This window comes from Aptenodytes patagonicus, chromosome 12, assembly GCF_965638725.1.
Source record: "Aptenodytes patagonicus chromosome 12, bAptPat1.pri.cur, whole genome shotgun sequence".
Taxonomy (NCBI): domain Eukaryota; kingdom Metazoa; phylum Chordata; class Aves; order Sphenisciformes; family Spheniscidae; genus Aptenodytes; species Aptenodytes patagonicus.
The window spans coordinates 11,917,959-11,932,443 of record NC_134960.1 but is presented as its reverse complement, the minus strand read 5'-3'; the positions used below and the strand labels follow the sequence as shown (position 1 = coordinate 11,932,443).

Below are 14,485 nucleotides of genomic sequence, written 5' to 3'. Positions count from 1 at the left end.
CCTGAGTAATGCAATTTCACACAATTATATGCAGTGAGCGCACTGTGCAGAGTGGTAAACATTGATCAGGTTGATCCTGCCAGGCCTGTAATTAGACGCCTCACGCAGCTTTCCTGTTCCATTGAACAGTGACTTCCTTTGATCATGTAGCTGTGCTCCATTCATCCATTCTTGCAGATGGGTCAGTAGCCTTGTATGTCATTGCTGACATGAGTGATGTCATATCCCTTGGTGACAGCAGGCATCAAATAGAATGGAATCAGTAGCAGTGAATCAATGGACACAAAGGAAAGCCCTTGGTGAGCTAAAGAAACTCCTCATTCCTTACTGTGAGGATGGTCGAAGACTGGAACAGGTTGCCCAGGGTGGTGTGGAGTCTCCATCCTCGGAGATACTCAAAACAACTAGACGCGGCCCTGAGCAACCTGCTTTAGCTGACCCTGCTTTGAACAGGGGAGTTGGATGGGATGATCTCCAGAGGTCCCTGCCAGCCTCAACTATTCTGTGCTTCTGTGAAGATAGCACATTACTCTAAATATTTACTTTCAGAGAGTCCTTGTCCTCAGTGTTCTCCTGACCGCTGAATTACTTGTAAGTTGACTCCCTTTTAGGTTTGCTGAAACTGTGAACAAAGGGCTTGAATAAAACTGCTAATTTAGAGGTGTATGAGATTTAGTGTTTTGAAAGAACACTTTGAACTTGTTAGTGATCCTGCCTTCCCTTCTGTTTTGGAAACTAGGAGTTCCCACACTATAACTGGGCTCCCTTTGAGAATTTGTCTTGTTATGAATCACCTGCAAAAGAGTATGTTTTAGAAACAAAAAAACCATCAAAGGCCATCCAGTGTTAGGCTTTCTGATCTGCAGTAAACAGCTCAAGTGATAAGTCTGTTGTGGGAAGGCTTGAAAGCTGTGACTCTTACTTAAAATTATTAGCTGACTTATTTCTCTCTATTGTTATTTGCAGCTTCTCAGGCTTTGATTTTCTTCTCTAACTGGTTCTCCTTCTTTTTGTCAGAGTGTTTTCAGACGGGCTGATATAAGCTTTTGAACCACACAGTCAGCCAACAAGCTGGTGGCTTTGCATGTGAGGATCTTGTGTGCAGCTTTCCTAATGGGCTTTCTGTCTGACCAAGCCTGTGACTTGTAATTTGAAAGCCAGTAATCTTGCGTGTTGTAGGAGGCCATGAATGAGACCAGCCCATTGCCATGCCAGTTTGAAGCCTGGGAAGATTGTGTGATTTCGTGATAAATGCTTTAGGGAAGTCAGCTTGTAATAACATTAGGGGCTTGCGGATAAGGGAAAGTTCTGCCTCATAAAAAAATCCTTTTAGGGTCTAGTAAATATGTGAAACAACTATGGCTGCTACTGTATTTTGGCTTTCTTTAAATCTTCCAAGGTTTACAGAGCAGATATAAAATAGCCCGTAGTAGCTGACTATTAATTTAGGACCTTCCCACATGATTTCTGCTGAAACTTTAGTTCAGTATCACTTCTGGTGCTGAAGGCTTTCTGGAATAGGAACGGATTTACTGCAGGATTCCTACAGTTGTTTTTGGATGGTAAAAAGGCCTTTTTTTAAAAAGTTTGAGGTTTATTAGGGAAGAAGGAATAGATCAGTTTACAGAAGAAAAGAGATGGAAGGTACCAGCTCTGCTTCTGACCGTCAGGGCTAAAATGGCCAACTCCTCTAAGAAAGAAGCAGCTCAGGGAGAATTAAGTGTTAGGGTGTTTTGGTGGAGAAGAGCAGGCGATCTCAAACACAGACAAGTTCAGAAGCCAACTGGAGGGTTATTGAGTCTTTCTGTTATGTATGGCTTTGTAATTTCAAAAGTTGCAGTGAACACGGCATACAAGATATTTCAAATCTGTGTAGCAACCCTTCCGGCTATCAAAAATTAGTAGGAATGAAGGAACCAAGAACAGTCCACTGCAGTTTACTGGAGTGAGGTTTGTATAGAACAACGTACCCACTGCTGTGGACTTCTCTGAAAAGGGTGCAGAAGTTACTTATTCCTTTTCCTCAATAAAAATCCCTTCTTTCAGGCAGCATTGCAATCCCTGCGCCACTCAGCCAGTCATGCCATTGTTGTCCCTCTTCCACCAGATGCTTGTGCCAGTCTTTGAAGGCCTTCCCACCCCTGTGGAGTGTGTCTATGATGCCAGCACATGGCCATTCTAACAGACTTGACTAATGTGGTGACAACTTGGCCATGTTTGGGTATGTAGGCAGCAGCAGCACATGCCCTGGCTGGCTGACAGTTGGCATCTGGCTGGACAGGAGCAGTCTGACTTCTTGAGAGAGGGGCCTGCAACTCAGACAGCTGCTGTAGCAATCCTGCTATTTAGCAGTCAGTGTGGATGCATAGTTTGCATGCACATGTTGTATGCACACATGGTGATGTTAGCCAGAAATACTCTATGCTGTTTGGAGGCTGGAGTTTTAAATACACATCAGGAAATATCAAAGTTATGATTCACATGGCATCTGTAACAAGACCCGTTCCTTGCACTTCATAGCAGTTTGCTCCATTGAACAATAAATACTATTAATTTTATGCCTTAATATAGACATGGATCCACATTCTCAGTCTGTATGATGTGTTAAACACTTTGCGTTTCTTTCATTTCTTGTGGGGTGGGGAGGAAGAGTCAGGAATGTACATAGATGGGCTATGTATCAGAAGGGATATGTACAAAAAGGTTAGGCTGTCAAACCTAGCGTAGGAAAAAAAAGCTTGGGAGAATTTCCCATTCTTTTGGGATTACTGATTAGCCAACAGCACTGTGTTCCAGAGTGTCTAACGCCAGCAACCTTTGATATATTGGTTGTGTTATCATATTGGAGTTTTAAGAAACCTGTCTTAGATGGTCCTTCAAGCTCTGTGGGAACATCACAGTGCTCTTGCAGTTAAGCTAAGCTTTATGCATGAATTGTTTTATTCTGTCTGATCCTAGCCTTTAATCTACTTTCCCAAATATAATACAGTTGTCAAATGTGGGTGGCAGGAACTGCACATTTGCATGGAAGCAAGTAAAGGCCTTCACTATGAAATAAGTAGCTGAAGCACTGTATGTGTAAATTCTTATGCTGGGAACATTGTATATGCCTGCAGCTCCATGCGAAGGAGAGGAGCTCACGTTCTGTCTCTGAAAAAAATGTTGGCTCAAGAGACAGATTAACACATAAGACTTTCACATAAGTCTCATGCCAAAGACATCCCCCTGTCCTGAAAATATGTGTGTACAAGAAGAGTTTAACACAATAGCGGCCATGCTAGCTAGGTCAGTGCAAATGTCCATGTAGCCTAGTACCCTCTTGCCAGGAGTGGTCAGCGGTAGATGCCTGAGAAGGAACATGAGGACAGGTTAAACACGTCGCCAGGCTTCAGTCAGTTGGCAGTTCTGAACTTCTTGAGCTAGAGGTGGTTCCTTTGTGTTTAGTAGCCCTCAGTGGATTTATTCTTCAGGACATGTCTGATTCCTTTTTGAAATCTTACAGACTTCTTTTTAACCATCCCCAACATCCATAGTCAAGAATTTTCAGAATTTAGTTAGGTGTTGTGTAAAGGGAAACCTCCTCTTGTTTTTAACCTCCCCCTTCCCTCCCATTCCCATACTGGAAGAGACAGTAAGTGGTTGTTCTGCATTCATCTCCTTCAGGCTGCTCATGGTTTTATATACCCCTCTCATGTCCACCCTCAGTAATCTCTTTTACAGGCTGAAAACTAACTATGTAGTTTGAAGACAGCATTGAGGAGCTTTGAAAGTCAATCCCTGCCAGGTGTTTCAGGGCATTCTTACAGGATTTTTTAGATATAGGTTAGTGGGATTTTGCTGTACTGTATTTGGTAAGTATTGTCACAAGCCTTCACTGCAAGAGCTGGATTGGAAGATGGATTTGAGGGAGCAAATACTTTGTATACTGGAAAAGGAGAAGATAATTTGGTGATAGAAATGGCAGAGAAGAAAGGTAAAAAAATGGAAAACAGAGAGAAAGCTCTGGGAGAAAATTTACAGTTAGTAGTACCAGGCTTGCATAGAAGTGCTGGAGAGCAGAGAGGTCTAGCTGATGCTGTGGAAAGCCTTTACAGGATGATAACAAGCAGAGGAGAATATGGGAAGCAATTAAAGAAGAAAGGGTTGTCTCTTTGTCAAATGCTCTCCCCTGCATACTGCCAAAGGTCAGAGATCTTGTGTCTCTGCTGTTCGGTGATTTACAGTAAGAAACACTGGATCAACTAGTCTTGTGCCTAGGTTGCTTTTTTTGTGCTGTTATGTAGGTGTATATGTTCTCATAAGAATTTGCTTCTGTGCTTTAAGTAGACCTTTCTCCTCCCCCACGCTGTATGGTGCACCGTGGCAGTGGCTTAGCTGGGTTACAGCAGTGTTGTTCTTCTGTGTCTTGACAGCCAAGACTTGGAAGCAACTGTGTGACCAGGCTTCTTTTTAGAAATGAATATCCCCTCTTCCTTCCCATTTTCCTACTGGTCTTTGACTTTGTTTTCCCCTTTTCTCTCTTTCTTCATCCTAGCTAATGGATTTTTTTAGCATTTCTTTTAATCCCTTGCACTTTTCAGAGGGTCAGTAAATTAAGCCACCCTTGAAATGACTCTGATGAGGAACGGGAAGCAATGCATTTCTCTTTCCTCAGAACTATAAACTGACTAATCTGAAGAATGAGGCACAAGGCTTTAGGTCACTCAAGGGTCTATCTCAGTATTTGCCTTAAGTACCTCCTCTTTTCTTTCCTTCCCTTGCCTCTCACATTCTCTACCAAGGGAGTTTGGACAGGCTCAATGGTATGATAAAATTGCTCCCCAGCCAGTTATTGCTTGAGCTTCCCGAAGGAATGGGTATTCACGCTGTATAGGTCATGTGGAATAAAGTTGAGGAACAGGGTTTTTCTTATGTATTTCTCAATCCTAATTAGTGGCTATGGTAAAGTGGTCATTTCCAAAGAGTGCTTGGTTATTGTAACTCTGCTGGGATTGAGGGGTGAGCCAGATTGTACTCCTGTTGTCACAGCCCTGGAATAACATGCCATTTCCTGGTTTACTCTTTTGTATAGTGATTCATGGTGAACTCGGGTATTTTATTTAATACAGATACATCTTGCAGCCCTGTCTCCTTGAGTTGGCACGTCCTTGTCTACTCCAATCATCCCTGCTCAATAGGATTTACAGCTGTCCTTCCTTCCAGCCCCTCCTGTGTGGGTCAATGACTGTGTCACTGCTGCGTGAATGTCACTGTACAATGTTTTGGATAGCTCCCTGATGAAGAGTAACCAGTAATACGCCAGTTACTTTGGGTTCCCTCCTTTTAACTCTAGGTTGGCATTCTTAGAAAAGACATGGGACTTACTGTCCAGGTACTTTGCATTTCCTTCACTGGGAATTTTCCCTCTCTGAAGAGTCAATATATCGGCAAATGGAGAAATCAGAGAAGTATCGGGCATTGGCTAGGCTAGTCTATTATCGCCGTGTCTCTGCTGTACCAGCTCTACCTAGTGGGTAGCGCAGGCTTACATATAGCCTTAGAACTTGACAAAGAACCAAAATGCCTCCTAATCCACAAAACACTGCGTAGCTGACTGTATGCTTTTGAAGCAAGGAGATGTTGATTCTTTTTCCTTTCTGGAGGTTTTAGTAGTAGTGAAATTGCATTTCGAGCAAGGGCTCCAAAGAAATCATATTGTCAAGAAGGAGGGAGAGCTGGCAGACCAACATTGTGTGCTGGAGATGGAGAACACAGGAGCCGTGGGGAAATGGAAATCATGATGGAAAAGGTAGCCCAAGAATTAAGATACCCAGCAGGATGTTGGGTATTGTCATGCCATTGAAGTCACTGCTCTGATGGCCTCATCTGGGTCATTGTCTCTAAAGAGTGTTAGTTCTCAAGTGTGTCTGGATGGCATATCCATAGGGGGAATAATATGCCTGTGTGAAAACAGGCATATTTATGTCTTTGTTAAAGATATGAAACTAACCTTTTCCTCTCCTTGCCTCTTTTCCAGTCTCTGTCTGCTGCTGTCTCTTCATACTGTTTCTCTTCCTGTCTGAGCTCACCGGATTCATAGCCACTGAAATGTAAGTAAAACTCATGTTTTCCTTTGTTTGAATGTATGTGCGTATATGATTCTTTACAGCTTTACTCTGTTATCTTGGAAAAACATGCCTGTAATTTCACTAGGTCAGTTAGTTCTCTAGTGGTTTTTGGATTCCTTTTGGTTGAGACCAAATTCTCAGTCATTCGGCTTTTTAATTTACTAAAGTATGCTAGGCAAACTTGGTTCTAAAATACTTTTGTTAGAGAAAACTGTTCCAGACCTGCTTGATCCTTTATTAGCTGCATACTGGATTTCTCTGTTGAGCACAGTGGATATTTTTCATGTGATCACAGATCACATCAAAAGCTTCTGACCCTTTTCAGTTCTCTGGTGATCAGGTGTAAGGTAGTGTGAATACTTAGAAGGTCAATACCAGTCAGCTGTGGTTTCTCTCTTCCTCCTTAGGCTGTTGATTTCTTGTCCTCATCTGAGATTTGCTTCCCCTCTCCTCCTGAATAGGCGCTTTCCTCTGTACTTGTTTGATTCAAAAGTGATTCTCAAAAACTAGTGTATTTTTCATCAGTGATACTCTATGTTTAAATGTCTGGTGCGTACTGGTTGAAACCACATGGTCTGTGCTCCGAGACTGTGGGGTCCCATTGCAGATACGGTGGGATCTCTGACAAGACATTTTCTTTTCCCCTTGCTTCCCTGTGGATAAAATGGGTATCACATTCTGCCAGTCTTCACTGGATGTTTTTGGAAACATGAATTGCATAAAATACAAATGATTATTAGTTTAATGTTAATAATACCTTTTTTTTAATGTCAGAGCTGAATCTCTGATACATGCAGATAGCTCTATTCACACGTGAGTTTTATCTTCTTTCTTTTCGCCTGTTGAGCCTTACTTGGAAACTTAGTTAACAGGTTTTGTGCCTGAAGACAAGTTGTCCCATGTAACCTCTTTGGGACCTTGCTTTGAGTAAAATGGAAATAATTTCCGCTTTAAAAAATATCTCATAGGACAAGTATTTTAGTTATCTGTGGTTTTTTGGTTTTTTCCTGTTCCCATGCTCCTCCTGCCTTGAAGTGAAGTAAACTTTTCTTAGTAACTGTTAACACAGGTGCCTTTGTTCTGGGTTCTAGGAAACATTCTCCATCATCCTGCTGATGTGGCAGTGAGCTCACTAGACTGTGATGCACAGTTCCTGGATAGTTAGGAAGGGTGGAACTTTTGTCAGACTTACGTGATGGTCCAGATAGCAACAGATGTCACTGCTGAGCAAAAAAGCTCTGAAACGCATTGGGCTCACGTGCCGTATTTAGACTGACCATGCTTTACGTTGGCTTCTGATAACCATGTGGCTTTTTCATTGTTTTTGTGCAGCTCTGACTCAGGTCAAGAATATAATTTCAAGAATAATTTTAACCTTGAGTAATGTTTAACCTTAAGACAGTAGTGTAATCTAGCTCTGGCTAATTTTTTATGCCCATTGCACATTTACTTCAGAGATGGTATCTTAGGTTTCTTACTCACGCACTGTTCTGTTGAATTCAGTTCCATGCATTTGCTTGTAAAATACTAGGGCCACCTTATCAACCCACTTTTCTCAGGAGCTGAGTTTTCTTGGTTTTCTTGTTTTAGAAAAATAAAGAAAAGCTAGACAAATTGCTTCAAGGAAAATGGTTATTTTTCTTGCTCTCCTCTTAGATCTCATTCTCTCATCTGGTTTTCTTTTTTCTGTTAGTTAATGCTTTACCAGGGGAATTAGTAATATTTACCTAATTTTGATCCAATTATTTGAGTGCACATGCCTTTATGTAGTGGTAGTTTCCTGATTAGAGATTTCTTTTTGAACAGCAAAATTGTATGATCCTCTGAGGCCTCGTCATGCTTTTTTCCTAACAAGATGATGCATTTTCCGCAAAGATATTGGAGGTGCTGTAAGTTCCTGCATGCTCAGCTGACAAGTTTCTCATTAAAACCTCAGAGAGATTGTAAACTGCCTTTCCCAGCAGGAACTGTGTGGGGAGGAGGTGTTTGTAAGCAATAAAGCAGTAAAATTTTAGAGAGGATGTCATGGAAGAGACTGAGACAAATGAATGCAGGAAACTGATTCGTCATGGACCATCCAACACAATAGCTCACAGAATATGAAAACCTCCTTCTGATGAGTTATAGGTCCTCAAAATCTCTCTTGCTAGGAACAGATCACCCACAGCATTTGTGAATAGGCTCCCCCTGTAACAACGGAAATACTTCAGAAAGTCACATAACAAAGTGCTTCCCAGTTCAGCAACTTCAAAAGTAGAAGTAAACTTTTCTTTTTCCATTTCTTACTCATTGCTTTCTCTTCTGGGAAACACAGTACCTTAATGGTGTTCAAAGACGTTGTGAACCTCTTGTGCTTCCCTTTCAAGTGTGTATTACTGGCAGTGCGTTGCGAGACAGAAGCATGGAGCTCTACGTGGTCTGGAACAAACAGTGTGAGAACTCTGTGCCACCATTTAAACTGGGTGGTAACAAGTAACAGGGGAGATGATATCTCACAAAGATATTTTGAGCCTTGTTTGCCCATGAATCTAATACTTTTAAAGATATGGAAGATTCCTTATGTGCAAACTGTTCAATTCCCATCAACTTTTATTGCAAGCTTCGAGTTTCTTTTGTACTAAGTCTCCTACAACAGATAATCTCTCCCAGCTTGAAGTCAGCCAGGATCTGAATGATTAACTAGAGTGTGCACTTACATGGGGTGAGCTTTCCTGCTTTGCCAGCGCCAGCTGTACTATGAGACTGCATCAGTCTTTCTCCTCTTGTGTAATATCTCCCTTAAAGTGGTCATGCGCTTGACAAAGCTGGATTGCATGGGGATAGCTGCACATTTTTGATGGCAGGGTGAAATCAAGAGCACTTGGCCTGGTGCCTGACATCAGAGACGTACCAGGTTTGCTGATGTGGACTCACGCTTACCTCATAGCCCTATTATGCCGAGTAATTGTGCATGGTGTGTGTGCGCTGACAGCCTGCTTCAGGGCAAGTCAGCAGCAACCTCAACAGCAGTGGTACCCATAGGATTAACTGTCTAACTCTCGCCAACGGGAGGTTTCTTTAGTATCTGCATCTAAAGTGAGAGGTTGGTGTGGTTTGTTGAATTCATGCTGCAGCATGAGAAAATCAGGTCTGCTCCGCACCACGCTAACCCCTAATACTTGCTAGCTTCTACCCACTGTTGGACTTTCTTCTACATTCGAATGACTGTAGCAACTTAAATTCCTGGTATTACTAGAAATCTCAGTTTGGTCACTCTTGCCCAACTTCAAAGCTGTTTTTCCTTGACCAGCCCATTGTCTTAGCGTTTATAGTCTCAACTGCTAAAGACTTGTCTGGATGGCAGAAAGCCAAGAAATTACACCCTCATCTTGAGGATAACAGTCATAATACTAAAACCAAACAGATTACCTATGTGGGGAAGACAGCGTGCATCACAGTAGCTATGTCATAAGTCGTGTGGGCATTTCTAATGAGCGCTAAGATTGCGTCTGCACGGGAGCTTACTTCAGTTAGGAAGCCGAACTAAGACACTGTGCGCATTACAGCGCCCATGCAGGAAGTTCATGTGGCATAGGTAACACGCTATAAATGCACATCCTATTTTGCTGCTGACTAGCTTCCTGTGTAGACGAGCCCTGAGTAGGGTAGAAAACTCCTAGTTTCTCATCTTCTAGATTTATTGCGTGACCCTAACAGGCAGTCCTCTGAGCAGCCACGAAGGAAATCAAAGCTTGCTTCCTAGGTGGGGCTGCATCCTTTTCAGGAGAAGGACAGTGAAGGTCTGGTGAGGGAAGAGGTTCTTCTTTCTTTGCTCAGCCACAACCCATCATTGCAGTTAAGGGGAGAGTGAGTTTAATTCTGGAAATCAGGGATCTTCTTGATTTATTTTGTTTGTTTGTTTTCTGTCCAGACTGAGAGTGACTGAAGACTTAGTCCAAAACAAGAACTTAGATCAATCTCCTCATTTCTGTAAAAGACAGGTAAAGAAAAGCAGGTCCATGCTCCACATTTGAACCTCTGCAAAATGGACAGTATCAAACACGGTTGTCCCACTGAGCAAATGACTCAAATGGCTGAAGAAATGAAGCTGAAGTGTTAAATGTGTCTGGTATTTCCTGGGCAGGATCGGTAGTAGATTGAGAGCTGAGAGTAGACTGAGCGCTAGAAATTGCTTGGCATACCTTCAGTGGCCTTCCTCATTCATCTTGCTGTTACGTTACAAATCAAGAACGTAGAAATCACCTATCTCTTTTCTAATTAACTCGGATCAGTGCTAGAAGTTAATAGCTGGCAAGATGATAATCCTGCAGTTTTATCACTGTAATTAGGTCATGAATTATGTTCTGTAGGATCAATAAGAGTTTTCCAAGTATTCCATCATTAAGGAGGAAAGATGTAATTAACTAATCTAGTCTGCCTTGCATTGGCAGCCAGGGGAAGGGGTAGGAGGGTACGAATATGATACTTGTGGTATGAATGTGGCTGCTCAACAGTAATTCATCTGCCACATCTGTAGAAAGCAACAGACCATTCCTGGCAGTGTTTTCTTTTTTTTTTTTTTTTTTTTTTTTTTTTTAATGAAGCAACTGGCACTGAACAGACTGAAGTGACAAGTTTGCCACTTGTAAGGCTGTGCACCTCTGCAAGGCAATTAATTAATCTGCAGGGCAGAATATCTGTCATAAAAATACTGCCTTTGCATAAAAGCATAAATCATCAGCAATGTCCAAATCATTTGTTCATTTAAGGTGACCAGATCATTGACTGGGGACACCTATTTGCTTTAATCTTTGTGAAAAATACCTTGGCCAGTCTGTGAATATCACACAGCCCACCTCCTGTGCTGGGACCACATCATGTGCAGCATGACTTGACTGTTCATGCAGGCTGTCAGGTACCCCGAATGTGGGAGGAAGCAAAACGCCAGGAGCTTCTGAGACCAACGTTGCTTGTTCACACTGAATTCAATTGCATGCCCAAGACCGATCCTGCAGTGAAGCAGAATTGTTATCATACCTGCCCTAAGAGCTTTTTTGTCCCTTAGCTCTCCAAGGTACTTTGAATGTGTCTTGTGGCTCTTGGCCCATGAAAATTTCTCATAACAACCTGCAGGATGAAGCTGCACCTGCTGTAAGCAGCAGAGTGTGATCCTGGTGCAACAAGAATTCCTTCTGCTGGAAACTGTAACCTCGGAGCATAAGCCATCTGCACGGGGAGCACAATGCTACAACTCCTATGTTCTGATCCAGGTCCCAGGCACTAAGCTGGAGATGCAACTCCACCAGCTCATCCAGTTGAGGCAGATGAAATGCTGGAGCAAGCTAGACCAGCATAGGGAATACAGCCTAATAGTCAGAGGGGAATGGGAGTTGTAATCCTGCTCTCACCATGGACTGACCTTGAGACAGACACTTTTCTGTAGAAGGATGTAATACTTAGCTGCCGACCTCTCAGGGGTGCTAAGAACCTTAATTAATGTTTGCGTAGTAACTTGGAGATTACCTAATAAAAGGTGTTATATTTATGAAGTGTTGTTATGCTGTTTGTCCTAATGTACATATGTGGGTTAGCAGGAAGCGGAAGGTCATGTCATGATGTCATTTGCAATTTCTGACTCAAATCTACATTGACGTCTTTCGAACCCTTCTCCTTCTTCCTGCCTCCTGGAGAACTGCAATTCCTTCCTTTGTAGGACAGTGCGTTTTCTGTGCTTCACAGCTGAGCCAAGACCTGATCTGGGACAAAGACCTTCTCAATGAAGAACTGATTGAGATTCAGGGCATAGAAAGAAGATTACAAATGGCAGAGCAATAGACTTACGCACAATTTATTACACAGTAGAGAATTTGCTGACCTGCTTGTTGTTTCTTCGCACAAATTGAAAAGAAGACGGGTTGTTTGTCCTATGTTGGGTCTTCTCTGGTCTGGCACAACTGAGAAGAAGGTAGTGCAGGAATCTCAGCTTCGGATGGTTGTGTTTCTGGAAGGTGGTTGATTAGAGGTGAAATGGCAAGTGGAGCCAAGGGAGCTCGCCTGAGAAAGTCTTTTGAGAAGCTTTGGGCCCCCTCAAGAAAGAATAATTATTTTCCCTCTTAGGCTTAGGGTCCTGGAGACCAGAGAGTGCCTCCTGGGAGTTGGAGGACAAGGTAAAATGCAGTTTGCTGGAGTAAGTGGTTGTATTTTCTGTATGGCTGATGACTGGGGAGGAGGGTGCCTGGTTGTTTGCTGTGAAAGAGGGAGAAAAAAGGCTAGAACTTGAAGCAGAGACTAGGACAAGGAGTACAGAGGACAAGGAAGATGGGTTTAGAGAGCACCCAGGCAGCGTGTGAAGCTCTGAAAGGTCAATGCAATGTGTCTCCTCTTTTCAAACGGCCGCAGGCTCTTCAGCTGTTGAAGTGCTGAAGTGTCTAATGTTAGTGGCCAGGGTTGCTGGGTGGAAATAAGTCACTGGGGAAGTTTTGTTTCTGGGGAAACAAAGCTGTTGTGTCATAAATCTAAGTCCTAAAGCATGGAGAACGGGTCTGGCTTTCTTTGGATAAAATCTTAAAGAAATGCTGAGCCCTCTTGCCGCTGTTTCCCCCTTCCATTCTCTCTCACGTGCCATTTGCATGATCTGCAGTCTTAGCCAAAGAGTGCCACCAACTTTTTCTGTGTAATGCTGCAAGTTTGTAAGCAAACAGGATAAGCAACTGAGAAACCCAGCAGCACCGCTCAGGAATGTGAAGTATTTCGAAGTGGCTCTTTCTAGAAGTGAAGCAGATTCTTTCCGTGTGGATCATGGCTCCTGCTGCGTGGAGAAACTTTCCTCCCTTTCCTTGAATCAGTGGTGAGAGGCCCTGCGGAGGGGGAGGTCCACCTCTCACCTGTCCTATTGCCCTCATTGTACTTTCATAGCTCTGCACCTCACCTCTGCTTTATTGTGCCACTTTCATTCAAATAGTCCTTAACAGCAGCCAGTAAAATACCAACTCCTACGTGCTTAGGGTCTTCAGAAGAGGTACATGCCATCTTTGGAGTCACAATACGACTCTGTATGCTGCCTCTCTAAACAGCCATAGAAGCAGCTGTGTTTACAGTGTCTTTCTGCCTGACCTCGGGTTTTATTTCCCTTGTGACCATCCCAGATTCACTATTAAGCACTGTTACTCCTGGGATATTTTATGTTCAAGGAGGGACAGCTATAAATTAGAGCCAACTTCATTTCTTCCACTGGAGACGTTATCCCTTGAGGGAGAGTTACTAGAGGTGGTAAATAGTGCTTTTCCCAACATCCCAGGATTGTCCAATTAAATAATAGGAAGGCTGTGTGCAATTTGGCTTCTTGGCCCTGGGGAGGAGGATAGCAAGGGAGGCGTGAGTGCCAGTTCTCTGCCAGTTCCATCCAGAATTTGGTGGTGGTGGTTCAGGAGAAGATCCTGGAAGGAGCATATCATGATCCTGGAAGTTTGCTTTACCTGTGAGGTTTCCAGAATGTATTTTGGGAGTGAAATTTCCAGTTTGTTGAAAATGGATGTTTCTTCTGAGGTTTGCCCCAGCAAGCATAGCCTGTGGTGTGTTGTCATTGTGCCCTTGGTTCCCCATAGTGAGAGGAACCTCAGTAACACAGCAGGTCAGCGCAAAGGGTGTGCTTTGGAGCCCCTGATAAGAAACCTTGCTGGGTTTGTTAGCTTGGGCCCTCTGCAAGAGCTGATGCTGCCAGGAGGAGGCAGTGGCCAGAGCTGGGAGGGGGAAGCAGGGTGCTCCATGAAAGGTGGCACTGCAAGTCCAAGGGAGGGGAAGGAAAGACAGACTGTCATGAGCTGTCAGATGTCTAAGGAGTGATAGATAGCGTTATGAAATTGGGAACATGAGTAGGAGAGAGGCAGGGGGCTACTAGGTAAAGAGGAGGAGAAGGAGGAGGAAATGGCCGTGAGCCTTGCCCAAGGGACGTGTTGGGAACCGTTGGTCCAGTGACCAGAGTGCAGGACAGGAAACCAGTTTTCTTTATCTGCGACTAATGGGCTGTGTGACGTGGACAAACTGGCCTACTTCTCTTTGCCTTAGTGATCCAGTCTGCAACCGAGTGACCTCACCACTTGCCTTCCTATGTAAGGGCTTCCACAGGCTCCCTGTGCACAGTTTATTCTTTGACTTCTACCAGCAACCACTTCTCACTCGCTTATCACTGAAAGGCTTATGTGCCTTTGCTCACAGACTGTGCCTGACTACACGTTTTCTGACAGGTTCAGAGTTGGAAATCAGCAAATACAAATACTGACCTTCCTAGAGCTTTCTTCCAAAGAGCTGGGATGTTCAACTGAGCTGCTGAACCTGACACGCTTCTCTGCCAGCCCTGTCGCAAACGCTCCTTTTTGCCAGTAACATCAAGTTGCCCGCAG

The 14,485-nt window shown here is 43.4% G+C and overlaps 1 protein-coding gene across 1 annotated transcript in view; it reads left to right on the top strand.

Annotated features, from left to right (window-relative positions):
* ERGIC1 (endoplasmic reticulum-golgi intermediate compartment 1) overlaps positions 1–14,485 on the top strand; it is a 61,809-nt gene that overhangs the window by 23,564 nt on the left and 23,760 nt on the right. The window contains exon 3 of the mRNA XM_076349724.1: positions 6,017–6,089. Within this exon, the coding sequence (XP_076205839.1) occupies positions 6,017–6,089 (73 nt within the window). The remainder of the gene's footprint in view (positions 1–6,016; positions 6,090–14,485) is intronic.